Raw genomic sequence first — 20,441 nt, forward strand, 5'->3', positions numbered from 1 at the left:
CAAGTCAGTAAGCAGCAACTTCCAGGGCCTCTATCAGATTCTGTCTTCATGTTCCTTCCCTGACTCCTTTAGATGATGGACTCCGATTTGTAAGTATAAGCAAAATAAACCCTTTCCTCCCTAAGTTGATTTATGTCATGGTGTTTTACCATAGCAAAAATAATAGTAATTAAGATAACATAGATGCAAATATCTACAATAAAATACTTCTAAATTATATAAAGTACATATAAAAAAAAATCATCAACCATGATCAAGTTGACTTTATCCCAAAGATTCAGAGAAGGTTCAAAATAAGTAGGTCAGTAAATGTAAGAAACCATACAGATGGACTTCATGGATACAGACAATGCATTTGACAAAATCCCTTCATATAAAAACTCTGAAGAGAGTAGGGTTGGAGGGAACACACTCCAATGTACTAAAGCCTGTGTGTGATGTATGACAAACACATGCATGGCCAACATTATCCAAAGTGGGAAAAATACAAGCGATCTGACCAATTGAAGTCAGAGATGAGACAGGACTGTCCAGTACCCCACTGTTTTCAATGTGGTGCTTGAAGCACAAGTTCCAGCAATAACACAAGGAAATTAAATGCAAGTAGAAATCAAACTACCATTGACTGCAGGTGATGTGATGTTATCTCTAAGAAATCGCTACAGTTCCACCAGAAAACATCTAGAAAAAAATTTAACAATTTTAGCAAAGTGTCAAGATATAGGCTCAACTTAGAAAAATCAGTACCTTTTGTATACACAACCAACAAAAATACTGAGATCCTGTGCACACTTCTCTTCACAATAGTCTCACATAAAATAAATAATGTAGGAATGAACTCAACCAAGGAGGGGAAAGACCTCTACTATGAAAATTTTAAATCTCTAAAGCAAGAAATTGAAGAAGACACTAGAAGATGGAAAGACTTGAGTCATGGGTTGCTAGAATTAATATTGTGACCATTCTACGAAAAACTATTTACAGTTTCTATGTAAGTATATCAAAATCTCTCTCATTCTCACAAAAATAGAAAATTTTGAAAAATTTGAAAGATAGACAAAAATCTAAAATTTACTTGGAACCACAAAGGACCCAGAATTGCCAAAGCAGTTTTGAGGGAAAAAAATGCAAGAGGGATTACTATTCCGGATTTCAAGATAAATTATAACACCATAGTAATAAAAATATGGTCTCTGCACAACAGAAATTTAGACCAATAAAATAAATCAGAAAACTCAAACTTGAATATGTTACTGCAGACATCTGATATTCTACTGAGTTCCCAAAAGCACACACTGGAGAAAGACAGCACTTGGAACAAATGGTGCGGGGAAATCTAAATGTTCATGTACAGAAGAATGAAGCTAGCTGTTGATCACCTTGTACAAAGCTCTCTCCAACAGGCTCAAAGGCCCCAGTGAGGAGCCTAAAACCGTGGGATTGCTAGAAGAAAGCACAGGCAGCACCCTGTCGGATACAGGAAAGGACTGCTGAGTAGGGCTCTATTCGTCCCGAAGTCACAGCCAACAATCAGTGAGGCCTCACCACACTAAAAGGCTGTGAAGAGTCACAGCTAAGGAAGCAACCATCTGAGAATGGGATAGAATCTTTTCTGGCCATTTAACTTGGAGAGGATTAATATCCAGAATACAGTAAGAACTTAAAGGTCAAGCAGTATCTATGGATCTGACCTGAGAGTGCTCAAAACCACGAATGGCTGGGAAATACCTCAGATAATGTTCATCCTTAGCAATTAGGGAAAGGTGCCTCTACATCCCTGAGAGTTCCTCTTATCCCAGTCAGAATGTCTCAGATCAACAAAACAGCTAAACACAAATGCTGGAGGAATGGGTCAGGGAAATGAACCCTTGTCCACTGCCGGTGGAAATGCAGATTAGTGCAGCCACTCTGGAAATCAATATGGAGAATCCACAAAAATTAAAAATAACTGTACCGTGTGACGCAGCACTAACACTCCTTGGCAATGCTCAGAGATGCTTGCTCAGCCGTAGTCACTGCCGATCACCACAGCCCGAGAATGGAGACGCCCAGCCCATTACCCTAGCAAGCGGATGATGAAAATGTGTGCATACACATAATGGATACTATTCAGTTGTAAAGAAAAGTGAAATCATCAGACTGAGTGAGTAGCCCAGACTCAGGAAGACAAACAGCACATGTTCTTTTACCTGTGGTTCCTAGCCTCAAAGCTTCGGCCTTGAGTACATGAGCAGTTAGCAGAAACCAGGAAAGTAGAGAAGCATGGTAGGTGAGCCCTAGAGAGAGGACTAGTGGAATACAAGTGACATAAGTATTTAATTGCGGAATAACTGAAAGTGGGTCCCACCATAGAGGATAAAATTATGTCACATACAAGGAACTAGCACATCACAGTCTTTAGACTCGGAAAGGTGGATGTTTCGTGTTTTTCTCATATGTGGAAAACAAACCATGAAAGTGGAAGGGGACCATTTGTAAAGAGGGAGGAGGGACAGGAGAATGCAACTGCGGTTGGATATTTCCAGAATATATTATACATATAAAAGAATCACAGCCAGGGATGTATCCCAGTGTTGGAAGGTTGCCTGAAGAGCACAGGATCCTGGCCTTGAGTCCTACAACTGCAGGAATAGTTCATTAAAAACAAGATCTCGGCTGGGTATGGTGGCAGCACACACCTTTAATCCCAACAGAGGCAGGTGGGTCTCCACGTTCAAGGCAGCCTTGAACAGAGGGAGTTGCAGGCCAGTCAGGACCACATAGTGAGATCGTATTAAAATAATAATAGTATTTCAGAAAAAGAAAGGTACTTTCTTTTTAACATGATGATATTAAAATGATTATATTGTTGAAAGGTTCAAGGAAATATAAATTTATATTTTTAAAATAATCAGAAGCTTGAAAATATTTAATATGTTTGCTATACTAAGCATTAAAGTATAAAACTCTTTCTGTGACTTATGTACCTTGATTTTTTTCTTAATCCTGTTTCCATTTAATAATCTCCAACCTGACAGACGGGCAATTGAAAGAAAGAATGAGGTGATGGAGGAGACAGAGGAGGAAGAGGAGGAGGAGGAGGAGGCAGCGGCCTGCACTGACTCTTCAGTGGCTACCACCTGGGATGCAGAAGGTAAAGGAGTTCAGATCCCACGGAGGACGATGGGAAATGGGTCATTCAGGAGTTTCTGTAAATTAGTGATGAGAAACCTTAACATTGCTTGTCAATGAGACTGTTGGTAGCTGATATGTTATCTGGTAAAAACAAAGGCAGCCATTGATGGCTGTAGGAATAAATACACTTGAGGAGCCTGTTATTATGAAGTAGAATGTTGATTCTACTTCAGTAGGTCTGCAGTGACCTTGAGTCCATGTTTTAGTAAGCTTTCCTGTGACACATACGTGGGGAGCTGAGCAGGCTCCGCCTGAGAATCTCTGGGAGAGCGGCTTGGCTCCTGTCCAGTTTACCAGGAAAGCAGTGTACGTGTGTCCACAGTAAATACTAACAAAAGCAACAGTGTAAGAGACTCCCTAACAGTGATTCCAGAAAAGAGTGTGGCAAGGTGATAGCGATCACTGGCCGCCAGCCTGGCTAGCTGGACAGACCTGGAAACACAGAGGCATTTCACTATGCAGAATCAATGGCGTAAATAGTGCGGGGGAGGAAAGTGTGTGCATGCAACTGCTCTGTGTCCTCTCACCATGTCCCAGGAAGATGACTCTAGCTTGACCGACTCATTTTGTCTCTCAGTCTGCTTGCTCTACACTGCAATAGTAAGATGTGTACGACAGGGCACCTTTGAGGAAAGGGAGTCTGTATAGGTCACAGGTCAAGAGGATAGTACAAGAGGTGGAAGCTATATAGTACAAGATAGTACAAGAGGTGGAGCAGCAATGTGTCTACACAGGAGCCTTTGCATGGACTGTCCCTGCCCAGTCTGAGCCCTGGTATGTGCTGTGAAGACATCACTGTAAGGGAACCAGCTCCTAAGCACTAGAGAGGCAAAGGCAGGCAGATCTCTGTGAGTTCAAAGCCAGCCTGATCTACCTAATGAGTTCCAGGACAGTCAGGGCCACACAGTGAGATCAGCTCTCAAAAAAATTTTTTTTATTTTAGACAGGAACAATATGGGCACCCTCTGCTTACTTGAGTGTGAGTGTCAAGAGTCTTAAGTGTTCAGAGATCTAAGTATTCCCTCATAATTTACACTCTTATACGGGTTAAAATCTGATTAGTATCTTCTTTTTTCAACACTTTAATTTATTTGTGGTTATTTATTAGATTGTTATACATTATTATTTGTTATTATATTATTAGAGTACTAGTATTCATGTTGTGATCTCATTTTAGGAGAACTGAGGGAAGACCACAGGAGACAGGTAAAGCGCTCGCTCTGTGGGAACGTGTGCGGCTGGCTTAACTCTACAAATGCTGGCTGTTGGTCTACGTTAGCCAGACTAGAACTATTTAGCTTTTTATTTTTAGTAAATCTCCCTCGAAAGCCATCAACAGTTGAGAATTAATAGGCTGGAAGCCAAGTAATACAGCAGCAATCTGTATCTATGTATGTCTGAATATCTGTGCATATCATTCCCTCACTAGTGAATGCTTGAAATTATTCAGACGACGTAAAAGGATTTAGCATAGGAAACTTATCTAATGCCATTCATTTTAAATAATTTTATAATATATAAAATAGCATTTCTGACAGGTAATCCTAAACCCCTCTCTGTATTCTGTCTCTGATAATCCTATGTAAGTTCATCAATTAAAACAAAAGTCATGGGGTTGGGGATTTGGCTCAATGGTAGAGCGCTTGCCTAGCAACTGCAAGGCCCTGGGTTCAGTCCCCAGCTCCGAAAAAAAAAAAAAAGTCATATAAGAAAAAACCCTCATAGTATATGAATAATGGTCATGTGATCTGACTAATATAAGGCATCATTATGAGTAATGACTGCAAAATTAATGGCATCACTTTGAACAAGTCATTTTAATCTCTTTAAGGATGAAGTTCTTCGTTTGTAAAACAGATATGAATCCATATGCACCATAGGATTGTCATGAAGTTCTTTTCTTAATGAGTGAAGTAGAAGTTTGTTAATTGTGACTATTAATAAATAGTAATTATCAGCATCATTATTTCAATCTACTTATTTTCTCTCTCTCTCTCTCTCTCTCTCTCTCTCTCTCTCTCTCTCTCTCTCTCTTTCTTTCTTTCTTTCTTAACTCTACTCTGAAGCCCAGGCTTCTTAGAGCTCACTGTATAGCCAGCCCAGACTGGTTTCAAACTTAGGCCAATCCTCCTACCTCATCTTCCCAAATGCTGTGATTAGACAGCTTCTTCATAGTCATACCAAAATTGACATTATTTTTAAATATGGATTTACTTAAGAAGAAAACAGCATGTATTCCAATAGATATGCATGAATAATCTGCAGTATTCAGTTGGGTAAAACTTATAGAGACTGATAATATATGCTATTTATTTAAAATATTACTTTGCAATGTCTTTTAGAAATGAAGCTTTACATTTATTTCTTTTGTGTGTGTAGGGGTGTGGACAGTGTGCCACAATGAATATGTGGGGGCCAGAGGACAATCTGTGAGACTGTTCTCTTATTACATCATGCAGATTCCAGGGGTCAAACTCAGATTCCCAGACTTGGCAGAACATGCATTTACTCACTGAGTCATCTAAATGGAGAGTGTGTGTGTGTGTGTGTGTGTGTGTACACATGAATTATGAAATCTTCCGGGTATTTACCATGGCTGACACCAGCCTTAAGTGTTTTTGGTGAAGGTGTAGCTCTCACAATCACTGTGTGGGTGACAGTTCTTCCACCCCATATAACTGAGATGAAGTGGTTCCCATAGTTGTTCAGCTTAGAAGGGACGAAGACCTCAATTATATGCAGCTCTAAACTGGGTTTTCTCAACCTTGGCATTTTTGCCATTTTGAGCAAAACCACTCTCCACTGGCTAATAAAAATAAATTTTAAAAAATGATCTGAAAACGCGGATTACTAGATACCTGGAAGGGTATGAAGAGCAGAAAAAAAGGCAGATAGAGATATTCCTTCTGGCCTGCAACTCTGCCCAGTGCAGAGCATGTGCTCCAGACCGCCTCCCACACCCAGAGATAGCTTGGCTCCAAGGAGGTCCATCACAACCAAGCTCACAGGTGAGCCCATTGCTCACCTCCATACCTAGCCTAACTGGGACCCCCACTGGGTCCAGAGGACATAGGAACTATCTGCCCTGCCAAGCAGAGACACATCATCTTTCTGGTCCACAACTGCACCCAGAAGCAGATCAAGTGCTCCAGCACCCCATGCCCAGAGACAGCTTGACTACCAGGAAGTCTGTCATAACCAGGCCCAGAGCAGACAGGGAGTTCCAGACCACCACCCAGCCCTATAAAGGATAATAGAAGGAAAAGTTCAGTACAAGGAAGGAAACTACACCTAGAAAAAGCAAGAAATTAATCTTCTCACAGCAAACCCAAAAAAGAGCAACACACAGACATAATACCACTCCTAAAAACAAAATAACAGGAAACCACAATCATTGGTCTTCAATATCTCTCAATATCATTTCCCCATAAAAAAAAAACAGGTTAACAGACTGGATATATACACAGGACCCAACATTTTGCCGCATATAGGAAACACACCTCAGTGAAAAAGACAGACTCTACCTCAGACTAAAAGCCTGGAAAAAAATTTTCCAAGCAAATGGTCCACAAAACAATCTGGAATTCTATTCTAATATGCAATAAAATAGACTTTCAACCAAAAGTTATCAAAAAGAGATGAGAAGGACACTACATACTCATCAAAGGAAAAAAATCCACCAAGATGAACTCTTAGTTCTGAATATCTATGCCCCAAATGCAAGGGCACTCACATTTGTACAAGAAACTTTGCTGAAGCGTAAAACACACATTGAGCCTCACAGAATAATAGTAGAAGACTTTAGCACCCCACCCTCAGCAATGGACAGATCATGGAAACAGAAACTAAACAGACACAGAGAAACTAACAGATATTATGAACCAAATGGATTCAACAGATATCTACAGAACATTTCACCCTAAAACAAAAACGAACAATCAAACAAACAAAAAAAAACATATATACCTTCTCAGCACCTTCATGGTACCTTCTCCCAAACTGACCACATAATCAGACACACACACACACACAAAAAAAAAAAAAAAAAGCCAGAACAGATACAAGAAGATTGAAATAATTCCATGCATTCTATCACATTACCATGGACTAAAGCTGGTTTTCTAATAACAACAAAAGCAACAGAAAGTCCACATTCTCGTGGAAACTAAGTGACTCTCTCCTCAATGATAACTTTGCCAGGGAAGAAATAAAGAAATTAAAGACATTCTAGAATTTAACAAAAATGAAGGCACAGCATACCCAAACTTATGGGACACAAGGGAAGCAGTGCTGGGGAAAAACTCACAGCTCTGAGCGCCTTCACAGAGAAATTGGAGAGATCCTACAATGGCAATTTAACAGCACATCTGAAAGCTCTAGAACAAAAAGAAGCAAATATACCCAGGAAGAGTAGATGGCAAGAAATAAAGTCAAGGCTGAAATCAACTAATCAGAAACAAAAAGAACTATACAAAGAATCAATAAAACTATGAGCTGGTTCTTTGAGAAAACTAGATAAACCCTTAGTCAAACTCATTTAAGGGCATAAAAACAGTATACAAATTAACAAAGTCAGAAATGAAAAGGGAGACTAACAGAAACTGAGGAAATTCAAAAAATAATCAGATTCTACTACAAAAGCCTTGACTGGAAAATTTAGATAAAATGGCTAATTTTCTAGACAGATATCAGGTACCAAAGTTAAATCAAGATCAGGTAAACCATCTAAACAGTGCCATAACCCCTAACGAAATTAAAGCAGTCATTAAAAGTCTCCCCCCCAAAAAAAGCCTAATACCAATACTTTTCAAACTATTCCACAAAATAGAAACAGAAGGAGCACTACCCAATTCATTCTATGAAGCCACAATTACGCTTATACCTAAGCCACTAAAAGATCCAACAAAGAAAGAGAACTTCAGACCAATTTCCCTTATGAATATCAATGCAAAAATACTCAATAAAATTTTCGCAAACTGAATCCAAGAGCACATCAAAATGATGGTTTACCGTGATCAAGTAGGCTTCATCCCAAGGATACAGGGATGGTTTAATATACGGAACTCCATCAACACAATCTACTATATAAACAAACTCAAAGACAAAACCACATGATCATCCACAAAATTCAACACCCATCACGATAAAAGTATTGGAGAGATCAGGAATTCATGGCCCATACCTAGACATAATAAAAGCAATATGCAGCAAACCAGTAGCCAACATCAAATTAAATGGAGAGAAACTTGAAGCAATCCCACTAAAATCGGGGACAAGGCTACTCACTCTCTCCCTATCTATTCAGTATAGTACTCTAAGTCAGAGCAATCAGACAACAAAAGGAGGTCAAAGGGATACAAATGGGAAAAGAAGAAGTCAAAATATCACTTTTTCGATATGATAATATACATAATACCAGAGAACAACACCCTTCACAATAGTCACAAATAATATAAAATATCTTGGTGTAACTAACCAAGCAAGTGGATCTATATGACAAGAACTTCAAGTCTCTGAAGAACGAAATTGAAGAAGATCTCAGAAGATGGAAAGACCTCCCATGTTCATGGATCGGTAGGATTAACATAGTAAAAATGGCCATCTTACCAAAAGCAATCTACAGATTCAATGCAATCCCTATCAAAATTACAACTCAGTTCTTCACAGAGTTAGAAAGAGCAATTTTCAGCTTCATCTGGAATAATAAAAAACCCAGGATAGGGGAAACAATTCTCAACAATAAAAGAACTTCTGGGGGGTTTACCATCCCTGACCTCAAGCTATACTACAGAGCAGTAGTGTTAAAAACCACATAGCAGTGACAGACCGGTCAATCAATGAATAGAACAATTGGACTGATCAGGGACCCCACTGAGTTAGAGAAAGGACTGAAGGAGATGAAGAGGATTGCAACCCCATAGGAAAGACAACAATGTCAACTAACCAAACTTCATAGAACTCCCAGGGACTAAACCACCAAAGAGTATACATGAGTGCTCCAAGATATATATGCAGCAAAGGATGTCCTTATCTGGCACAATGGGAGGGAAGGCACTTGGTCCTTTGGAGGCATGATGCCCCATTGAAGGGAGATGGTAGAGGAGTGAGGCAAGAATGGGCTGGTAGGTGGGTGAGCACCCTCTTAGAGGCAAAGAGGAGGGGGGATTGGGTGGGGGGATTGTGAAGGGGAGACCTAGAAGGAGGACAACATTTAAAATGTATTACTAATTGTATTGTTTCAAAAGGTAGAAATGTTGAGTGGTTTTCTTCCTCAACAAGTTGGTTTCTATGACAGAAAGCTTACAGAAGCAGAAAAAAAGATTGATTCTTTCCTATATCAGTATTCAGAGCAAGGATCAGCAAACACTTTTCTATAAAGGGCCTTATAGGAAATATTCAGGCTTTGTAGACTATGGTGGTGTTACAATTGTGTTACTCTGATGGTATCCAAAAAAAAAAAAAAAAAAAAAACCCAAAACCAAAAAGACATAAGTCAATTCTTAATTGAATGTCCTTATGATCCTAAAAATGTAATTATCATAAAAACATGAATTTCATACAGTGTTGTAAAATATGCTTTGATTTTTTTTTTTAGCAAATGTTTCAAAGTGTAAAAAGTCTTGTGGGGAGCCTTTGAATATCTAGCTTCTTTCTTTCTTTTTTAACTCACAAGCCTTGCAGTGTCAGAGATTGGATATGCACCATTAGCCATAGATATGCTAACCCCAGGTTCAGAGTAATGAAGTAGGAGGATTGCTTTGAGTTTACAGGTAACCTGGGCAGGTCTCAAAATAAACTGACTCTTAAATAGCTTGTAACTTGGCTGGTAAAATGGCTTGCGGGGGGGGGGGGGGGGGTTACGATACTTGCAAACAAGCCTGAATTCAATCCCTCTGACCTACATAGTGAAAGGAGGAAGCTGACCTCTTAGCTCTGAAAGTGCACTCATGACTTGTTATAACTCTGGCTTATGCCTGGTATGGTAGTGTGTACTGTAATCCTGGCACTTGGGCGTTAGAGGTAGGAGAGGCAGATGGTCCAGACCAGCCATGACTATACAGTGAGTGAGTTTCAGGCCAGCATGGACTACAGCAGGTTTACTGCTACACGGGCTATAAACTTTAAGGTCCTTTTGCTAATTTGTATACTGTCTTGCTGTTAAGAAATTACATAGTGTTTCCCAAATAACTAACATAGGTACAAGGAAGAGAATGTATAACTCTGACTGGATAATAATATCCCAGATGTAACATGGTTACATGTTAAACAAAACATGGTTTTGTGTCCAAAGGTTCCAACCTTGCTCCTCTTGAAAGGTAGTAATGTTAAATCAGAAGCATGGTGAGCTGCCATTAGTCACATGGAGGACATACATCATAAATGAGACAAAGGAGAGAAGAGCACTAAATGACAGGACCCCAAATCCAGCTCCAGCAAAGCAGCCCCCAAGGTGCTCTTGAATCTACTTGGCAAAGTCTGGGTGCACAAAGAGAAAGTGACCCCATCCCAGCCAGCACTGGGTGGCAACCACAGTGTGTGACATATGTAGAAATCAGCTGAGAAAGTCAGAATGCCCTTTTGTTGCTATAAATTACTAAAAAAATTAACATGCACTTTAGTTCAGTTGAGGATTAGCACGGGGTCAGCACACAGAAAAGTTGAGGTCTGCCTTGCTGCGCCTGCAGCTCCTGTAACCAAACAGAAACAAAACAGAACTACCCAATCTCCAGGGCTTATCACGACTAAAGGCTCACCAGGCTCAGTCCAGTAGCCCTCCTTCGACAGGAACTGTTTCTAGAGCTAGTAAACACAGGAAGAGAGTCCATGCCTAAGAACATCCATCACCAGGTTATTTATAAAGAGAGGAAATCATAACCTATATAAAATGAATTTAAAAGCAATGGTTAAGCCATACTATGTAATGGAATAAAACTCAGACATTAAAATCAGAGACCATTATCCAAATGCCAGTTGAGGATATGGCTCAATGGCAGAGTGTTCCCCAGCATGCACAAGGCCCTGGGTTCAATCCCCAACATGATAGATGTGTACGTGTTTATGTTTTTAACAATAATTTCATTTGTTAACATACATTTGGTCATTACCTGCTTTTTTGAATATGTGAGCAGTGTTATTTCTTATGAGCTATACAAATAGTTGAAGATTAATTAGCAAAGTAACTTCATATAGTAATTCTGCCAGTCTCCTTCAGACAAAAAAATAAAAATACATGTGGAAAAATAATGAAAGCAAATACTTCAACCATATATTTACATTTTCTAAATTTTATTTAATGAATAGTCTTTTAATAATGTTAAATTATCACATATAAAATACTTTGTGTTAACCTTAATACATCTGCCTAAGATAAAAAGGATACCAGTCAAAAGCAATGGTTCTCAACTTGTGGATCATGACCCTTTGAGTGTTGAATGACTTTTTCACAGAGGTCACATATCCTACATATCAGATATTACATTATGATTTATAATAGTAGCAAAATTACAGTTAAAAAGTAGCATTGAAAATAATTATATGGTTGGGGTCACCACAGCTTAAAGGGTCTTAGCATCTAGAAGGATGAAAACCACTGCCCTAATACTTTAAGTTTTTAAGAACCAGATGAATTTTAAAGCAAGAATTTCAGAAAAAAATCTATTTTTTTAAGAAAATCCTAAGATCACTGGAGGGAAAGGAGAAGATTGGTGGGGGGTTGGGGGCAGGAGTGTGGAGGACAGGGGATCAAGGGTAAAAGGTAGGAAATAAGAAAGAGGAAGGACAAAAGCAAGCTGGGGGGCTTGAGTTCAGATCCTCAGAATACACATAAAATCTGAGCAGGCATGATGGTCAGAAGTAATCTCAGCACTTGGGAGGCAATGAGAGGCAAGCTGGAGAGCTACATTAGCCAGAATTGGCAGGCTTGAGACCAGTGAGAGACCTTGCCTCAATAAGAAGAGTAGAGAGCACCTGCTGTCAACCTCACACCTCCATGTGCACGTGTGCCCATGTGTGCACGTGTGCCCATGTGCGCACACACACACACACACACACACACACACACAGCCCACAAACATACACCAAAAATGAAAGGAAAACCAGTGCATGTTCTAGGAGCCTCAAGCCACACTGAGGTGGAGTCACAGTGACATCTGTGGCTGGCGTCTGCAGATGCTTCACAGCCTCGTCCTGTTCCTCCTCCTCTGCCTTTTGATGCCTCATGCATTAGTTCTGGATTGACTTTATAAATGTCTATCAGAATTATAACCACTGAGTAAGATAAACATGCGGCCTGTTGACAGAAGCATGGTACATTTTTATTTCCTTTCTCTGTTTTGAAACACTTAAGGCATGAATGTTAAGTTGGCATGCTACTCTGTTGAACATGGTTTTAATTGTTTTTATCTTTTTACTTGCAGGACACTGAAGATGTTGGTTCTCTCAGAATGGTTCACTTTGGTTTGGTGTAATGATTAGAAACACCAAAAAGAAAGCTGTCCTTTTTATATCTTTTCTATTGACCTTATCAACAAAAGTCTTCACGCATGGACTGTAGTAGAAGGAAAGCTAGTGCATGCAGCACAGCGTAACATAGCTAAGCAGCCCTCAGTAAAAGTTCCTAAACAATTGTCTTCGTAATGTGTGTGCTTCTCAAACTCTGAAACTATACATTGGGAGCATCAGGGGTGAAATATTTAAACTCGTTCTCCCACATCTTTTAAATTTTCCTCCCCTGGGGGCTGGATGATTCAGTAGTTACAAGCACTTGTTCTTACAGAGGACCCAGATTCAATTCCCACCACCCACATGGTGGCTTATGACTGTCCATAACTCCAGTTCCAGGGTAGTCATTGCCCTTTTCTGACCTCCTCAGGCAACAAGCACAGACATGTGGTATGAGCAAATCACACACACACACACACACACACACACACACACACACACAATAAATCCTTACAAATTTCTTCTCCTGCTTTTATTCACATTACTAATAAAATGTTTATTGAGCAAACATTTCTATCCAGACCTCCTAAATCAAAAAGTTCTCCATCACAGATTTTTGCAATGAGGAACTGATACCCCTTGCTCCAGCCACCATGTTATAGGAGATATTGAGCTCCTTTAGCTCAGGCTTCTCAACATTGTTTCCACTGTGCCACATGGAAATGTGGAATACTTGGGTGCGGGTGGTGGTGACTAATGCTCTGTCACCTATGGCTGTAACATGCTGGTCTTTGTCTCTGACACCAAGTGCCCCTCCCCCATCTTCTCCCAACACCTATAAAGCTCTGTTTTCCCAGATCCAGGTCCCCATTTAGTCCACAACTCTGTAGCAGAACTAACTTGGCAGCCTGCCCTGCCCCCTCTCATCTGTTGTGGATCCCACAAATCTTCCCTTCTAACTGCCCTCTGCCCACTTGTTGCTTCTTCCAGGTGCAGGGACCCTGCTGCTGCTGCTCTTAGGGCCAGGAGCCTGCTGAAGGCCAGGCATACTTGCAGCTCTTCTACTGTTCCTGAGATCAGCTCCCTCAGTCTTATCCCCAGCTCTGTAGAGGAAGCCTGCTGTGGTCTCTCTCTCCTCCAACCTTTCCTCTCCCATCTCATCTCAGTATCCTGGCCTCCAACACCAGCAGGCATTCCCTGTGAACACAGCAGCTGGGAAACCAGGTGACAGCCATCACACTGAAAATCCAGAAAGAGATCAGAAACCAAGGAACAAAACACTCACCCAACAAAGGCAAATCCAGAAACTAGCACCTAGACACACAATCACCCAAACGCAGATTCCTAGATGGCAGCATAAAAACACAATAACAAGGGCAAAATGTTCTCAATAGAGCCCAGCTATCCTACTAGAGCAGGCCCTGAATATTCCAGCATAGCTGAAACACAAGGAAAAAACCTTAAAACCAACTATTGGAAGGTGATAGAAGTCCTCAAAGAGGAAATGAACAAATCCTTTAATGAAATCCAGAACAAAAACAAAACAAAAAATTTGAGGAAATAAACCCCTAAAATCCAAGAAAATACAAACAACCAGTTGAAGGAAATGAATAAGACTATCTAAGGCATAAAAATGGACATAGAGAAGAATGCAAACTAAGGGAATTCTGGGTATGAAAAAAATTATGAATTTGAACAGGGACTATAGTGGAAAGCTTCACCAACAGATTTCAGGAAATGGAAAAGAAACTCTCAGGCATTGAAGACACAATGGAAGAAATGGATATATCAGTGAAAGGATATGTTAAATCTTAAAACTCCTGAAACAAAATATCCAGAAAATCTACATGTTTGTAAGTACTAAATCTAAGAGTAAGACTAGAGGAAGAAGAATCCCAGCTAAAAGGCCCAGAAAATATTTTCAACAAAATTGAAGAAAATTTTCCTAACCAAAAGAAGAAGATACAGGAAGCCATATAGAACATTTAATAGACTAGACACAAAAATACCCTCTCCATATAATAATTAAAACACTAAACATATAGAAACAATGCACGACTATTAAAAGCTGCAAGGGGAAAAGACCAAGTAACATATAAAGGCAGACCTATCATAATTACCTGGTCTCTCAATGGAAACTCAAAAGCTGAAAGACCCTAGGCAGATGTGGTGCAGACTCTAAGAGACTACAGATGGCCTCCCAAACTACCATACCCAGAAAAATCACCATAGATGGAGAAAATAAGATATTCCATGATAAATTCAATAAATATCTTCAAATCCAACCCTATAGAAGGTGCTAGAAGGAAAACTCCAACTTAAGGAGGTTAACTAAATCCATAAAAAATAATCTCATACCAGCAAAATCAAAAAAGGGAAACACATACATACACCAGCAACAGCAACAACAAAAATAAAAAAATAACAGGAATCAACAATCATTGGTAAATATGTCTCAATATAAATGGTCCCAATTCCCCTAACAAACACAAACTAATAGAATGGATGTGAAAACAGGATCCATCCTTCTGCTGATCCAAGAAACACACCTCAATAAAAAATGATAGACATTGCCTCAGGATATTAGTTTGTAAAAAAGATAGTCCAAGGAAATATACCTAAGAAAGCTGGTGTAGCCATGTTAATATCTAACAAAATAGACCAAACCAAAACTAGGCAAAAGAGATAGGGAAAAACATGATATATTCATAAAAGAAAAAAATCCACAAAAATGGCATTTTTTTTCAATGTAGTCTTTCAGAATATGGTTCTTTTTTTTATTATTATTATTAACTTGAGAATTTCTTATTTACATTTCGAATGTTATTCCCTTTCCCGGTTTCCCGGCAAACATCCCCCTAATCCCTCCCCCTCCCCTTCTTGATGGCTGTTCCCCTCCCCACCCCCCTCCCATTGCCGCCCTCCCCCCAACAATCACGTTCACTGGGGGTTCAGTCTTAGCAGGACCAAGGGCTTCCCCTTCCACTGGTGATCTTACTAGGATATTCATTGCTACCTATGAGGTCAGAGTCCAGGGTCAGTCCATGTATATAGTCTTTAGGTAGTGGCTTAGTCCCTGGAAGCTCTGGTTGGTTGGCATTGTTGTTCATAAGGGGTTTCAAGCCACTTCAAGCTCTTCTAGTTCGTTCTCTGATTCCTTCAACAGGGGACCTATTCTCAGTTCAGTGGTTTGCTGCTGGCATTCGCCTCTGTATTTGCTGTATTCTGGCTGTGTCTCTCAGGAGAGATCTACATCCGGCTCCTGTCGCCCTGCACTTCTTTGCTTCATCAATCTTGTCTAATTGGATGGCTGTATATGTATGGGCCACATGTGGGGCAGGCTCTGAATGGGTGTTTCTTCTGTTTCTGTTTTAATCTTTGCCTCTCTCTTCCCTGCCAAGGGTATTCTTGTTCCCCCTTTTAAAGAAGGAGTGAAGCATTCACATTTTGATCATCCGTCTTGAGTTTAATGTGTCCTATGCATCTAGGGTAATTCAAGCATTTGGGCTAATAGCCACTTATCAATGAGTGCATACCATGTGTGTTTTTCTGTGATTGGGTTACCTCACTCAGGATGATATTTTCCAGTTCCAACCATTTGTCTATGAATTTCATAAAGGCATTGTTTTTAATAGCTGAGTAATATTCCATTGTGTAGATGTACCACATTTTCTGTATCCATTCCTCTGTTGAAGGGCATCTGGGTTCTTTCCAGCTTCTGGCTATTATAAATAAGGCTGCTATGAACATAGTGGAGCACGTGTCTTTTTTATATGTTGGGGCATCTTTTGGGTATATGCCCAAGAGAGGTATAGCTGGATCCTCAGGTAGTTCAATGTCCAATTTTCTGAGGAACCTCCAGACTGATTTCCAGAATGGTTTTACCAGTCTGCAATCCCACCAACAATGGAGGAGTGTTCCTCTTTCTCCACATCTTCGCCAGCATCTGTTGTCACCTGAGTATTTGATCTTAGCCATTCTCACTGGGGTGAGGTGAAATCTCAGGGTTGTTTTGACTTGCATTTCCCTTATGACTAAAGATGTTGAACATTTCTTTATGTGTTTCTCAGCCATTTGGCATTCCTCAGCTGTGAATTCTTTGTTTAGTTCTGAACCCCATTTATTAATAGGGTTATTTGTATCTCTGCGGTCTAACTTCTTGAGTTCTTTGTATATTTTGGATATAAGGCCTCTATCTGTTGTAGGATTGGTAAAGATCTTTTCCCAATCTGTTGGTTGCCGTTTTGTCCTAACCACAGTGTCCTTTGCCTTACAGAAGCTTTGCAGTTTTATGAAATCCCATTTGTCAATTCTTGATGTTAGAGCATAAGCCATTGGTGTTTTGTTCAGGAAATTTTTTCCAGTGCCCATGTGTTCCAGATGCTGCCCTAGTTTTTCTTCTATTAGTTTGAGTGTATCTGGTTTGAAGTGGAAGTCCTTGATCCACTTGGACTTAAGGTTTGTACAGGGTGATAAGCATGGATCGATTTGCATTCTTCTACATGTTGACCTCCAGTTGAACCAGCACCATTTGCTGAAAATGCTATCCTTTTTCCATTGACTGGTTTTGGCTCCTTTGTCAAAACTCAGGTGACCATAGGTGTGTGGGTTCATTTCTGGGTCTTCAATTCTGTTCCATTGGTCTATCTGTCTGTCTCTGTACCAATACCATGCAGTTTTTATCACTATTGCTCTGTAATATTGCTTGAGTTCAGGGATAGTGATTCCCCCTGAAGTCCTTTTATTGTTGAGAATAATTTTAGCTATCCTGGGTTTTTTTGTTATTCCAGATGAATTTGCAAATTGTTCTGTCTAACTCTTTGAAGAATTGGATTGGTATTTTGATGGGGATTGCATTGAATCTGTAGATCGCTTTTGGTAAAATGGCCATTTTTACTATATTAATCCTGCTAATCCATGAGCATGGGAGATCTTTCCATCTTCTGAGGTCATCTTCAATTTCTTTCTTCAGAGTCTTGAAGTTCTTATTGTACAGATCTTTTACTTGCTTGGTTAAAGTCACACCAAGGTACTTTATATTGTTTGGGTCTATTAAGAAGGGTGTCGTTTCCCTAATTTCTTTCCCGGCTTGTTTCTCTTTTGTGTAGAGGAAGGCTACTGATTTATTTGAGTTAATTTTATACCCAGCTGAAGTTGTTTATCAGCTTTAGTAGTTCTTTGGTGGAACTTTTGGGAACACTTAAATATACTATAGTGATATTTTGACTTCTTCTTTACCAATCTGAATCCCCTTGATTTCCTTTTGTTGTCTGATTGCTCTGGCTAGAACTTTAAGAACTATATTGAATAAGTAGGGAGAGTGAGTGGGCAGCCTTGTCTAGTCCCTGATTTTAGTGGGATTGCTTCAAGTTTCTCTCCATTTAGTTTAATGTTAGCAACTGGTTTGCTGTATATGGCTTTTACTATGTTTAGGTATGGGCCTTAGTTTAATGTTAGTTTAGTTTAATGTTAGCAACTGGTTTGCTGTATATGGCTTTTACTATGTTTAGGTATGGGCCTTGAATTCCTATTCTTTCCAGGACTTTTATCATGAAGGGGTATTGAATTTTGTCAAATGCTTTCTCAGCGCCTAGTGAAATGATCATGTGGTTTTGTTCTTTCAGTTTGTTTATATAATGGATCACGTTGATGGTTTTCCGTATATTAAACCATCCCTGCATGCCTGGGATGAAGCCTACTTGATCATGGTGGATGATTGTTTTGATGTGCTCTTGGATTCGGTTTGCCAGAATTTTATTGAGTATTTTTGCGTCGATATTCATAAGGGAAATTGGTCTGAAGTTCTCTTTCTTTGTTGGGTCTTTGTGTGGTTTAGGTATAAGAGTAATTGTGGCTTCATAGAAGGAATTCGGAATTCGGTAGTGCTCCATCTGTTTCAACTTTGTGGAATAATTTGGATAGTATTGGTATGAGGTCTTCTATGAAGGTCTGATAGAATTCTGCACTAAACCCGTCTGGACCTGGGCTCTTTTTGGTTGGGAGACCTTTAATGCCTGCTTCTATTTCCTTAGGAGTTATGGGTTTGTTTAACTGGTTCATCTGTTCCTGATTTAACTTCGGTACCTGATATCTGTCTAGGAAATTGTCCATTTCCTGCAGATTTTCAAGTTTTGTTGAATATAGGCTTTTATAGTAAGATTTGATGATTTTTTTAATTTCCTCTGAATCTGTAGTTATGTCTCCCTTTTCATTTCTGATTTTGTTAATTTGGACACACTCTCTGTGTCCTCTCGTTAGTCTGGCTAAGGGTTTATCTATCTTGTTGATTTTCTCAAAGAACCAACTTTTGGTGCTGTTGATTCTTTCTATGGTCCTTTTTGTTTCTACTTGGCTGATTTCAGCTCTGAATTTGATTATTTCCTGTCTTCTACTCCTCCTGGGTGTATTTGCTTCTTTTTGTTCTAGAGCTTTTAGGTGTGCTGTCAAGCTGCTGACATATGCTCTCTCCTGTTTCTTTCTGCAGGCACTCAGAGCTATGAGTTTTCCTCTTAGCACAGCTTTCATTGTGTCCCACAAGTTTGGGTATGTTGTACCTTCATTTTCATTAAATTCTAAGAAGTCTTTAATTTCTCTCTTCATTTCTTCCTTGACCAGGTTATCGTTGAGTAGAGCATTGTTCAACTTCCACGTATATGTGGGCGTTCTTCCCCTATTGTTATTGAAGACCAGCTTTAGGCCGTGGTGGTCTGATAGCACGCATGGGATTATTTCTATCTTTCTGTACCTGTTGAGGCCCGTTTTTTGACCAATTATATGGTCAATTTTGGAGAAAGTACCATGAGGAGCTGAGAAGAATGTATATCCTTTTGTTTTAGGATAGAATGTTCTGTAAATATCTGTTAAGTCCATTTGGTTCATGACTTCTCTTAGTCTGTCTACGTCTCTGTTTAATTTCTGTTTCCATGATCTGTCCATTGATGAGAGTGGGGTGTTGAAATCTCCTACTATTATTGTGTGAGGTGCAATGTGTGTTTTGAGCTTTAGTAAGGTTTCTTTTACGTGTGTAGGTGCCCTTGTATTTGGGATACAGATATTTAGGATTGAGAGTTCATCTTGGTGGATTTTTCCTTTGATGAATATGAAGTGTCTTTCCTTATCTTTTTTGATGACTTTTAGTTGAAAATTGATTTTATTTGATATTAGAATGGCTACTCCAGCTTGCTTCTTCTGACCATATGCTTGGAAAGTTGATTTCCAGCCTTTCACTCTGAGGGTAGTGTCTGTCTTTGTCTCTGAGGTGTGTTTCCTGTAGGCAGCAGAATGCAGGGTCCTCATTGCGTATCCAGTTTGTTAATCTATGTCTTTTTATTGGGGAGTTGAGGCCATTGATGTTGAGAGATATTAAGGAATAGTGATTATTGCTTCCTGTTATATTCATATTTAGATGTGAGGTTATGTTTGTGTGCTTTTCTTCTCTTTGTTTTGTTGCAAAGACGATTAGTTTCTTGCTTCTTCTATGGTATTGCTTGCCTCCTTATGTTGGGCTTTACCCTTTATTATCCTTTGTAGTGCTGGATTTGTAGAAAGATATTGTGTAAATTTGGTTTTGTCATGGAATATCTTGGTTTCTCCATCTATGTTAATTGAGAGTTTTGCAGGATACAGTAACCTGGGCTGGCATTTGTGTTCTCTTAGGGTCTGTATGACATCTGTCCAGGATCTTCTGGCTTTCATAGTCTCTGGCGAAAAGTCTGGTGTGATTCTGATAGGTCTGCCTTTATATGTTACTTGACCTTTTTCCCTTACTGCTTTCAATATTCTTTCTTTATTTTGTGCATTTGGTGTTTTGACTATTATGTGATGGG

At 39.5% G+C, this 20,441-nt stretch overlaps 1 protein-coding gene and 1 pseudogene across 17 annotated transcripts in view; both read left to right on the forward strand.

Moving 5' to 3' along the window:
• Wdpcp (WD repeat containing planar cell polarity effector) overlaps positions 1–12,799 on the forward strand; it is a 330,930-nt gene extending 318,131 nt beyond the window's left edge. For 11 of the 17 annotated variants that reach the window (XM_039092074.2, XM_039092078.2, XM_063273246.1 and 8 more), the window contains 3 exons: positions 3,018–3,133; positions 4,352–4,380; positions 12,591–12,799. In XM_039092074.2, coding sequence (XP_038948002.1) covers positions 3,018–3,133; positions 4,352–4,380; positions 12,591–12,641 — 196 coding nt within the window. In that variant the 3' untranslated portion in view covers positions 12,642–12,799. Of the gene's footprint in view, positions 1–3,017; positions 3,134–4,351; positions 4,387–12,590 lie in introns of those variants that run through there. The other 6 variants (XR_010057369.1, XM_063273244.1, XR_010057368.1 and 3 more) reach the window with 4 other exon arrangements.
• On the forward strand, positions 11,269–11,392 carry LOC120093047 (small nucleolar RNA SNORA19; annotated as a pseudogene).
• Positions 12,800–20,441: the final 7,642 nt, after the last annotated feature.

Source organism: Rattus norvegicus, chromosome 14, assembly GCF_036323735.1.
Source record: "Rattus norvegicus strain BN/NHsdMcwi chromosome 14, GRCr8, whole genome shotgun sequence".
Lineage (NCBI taxonomy): Eukaryota > Metazoa > Chordata > Mammalia > Rodentia > Muridae > Rattus > Rattus norvegicus.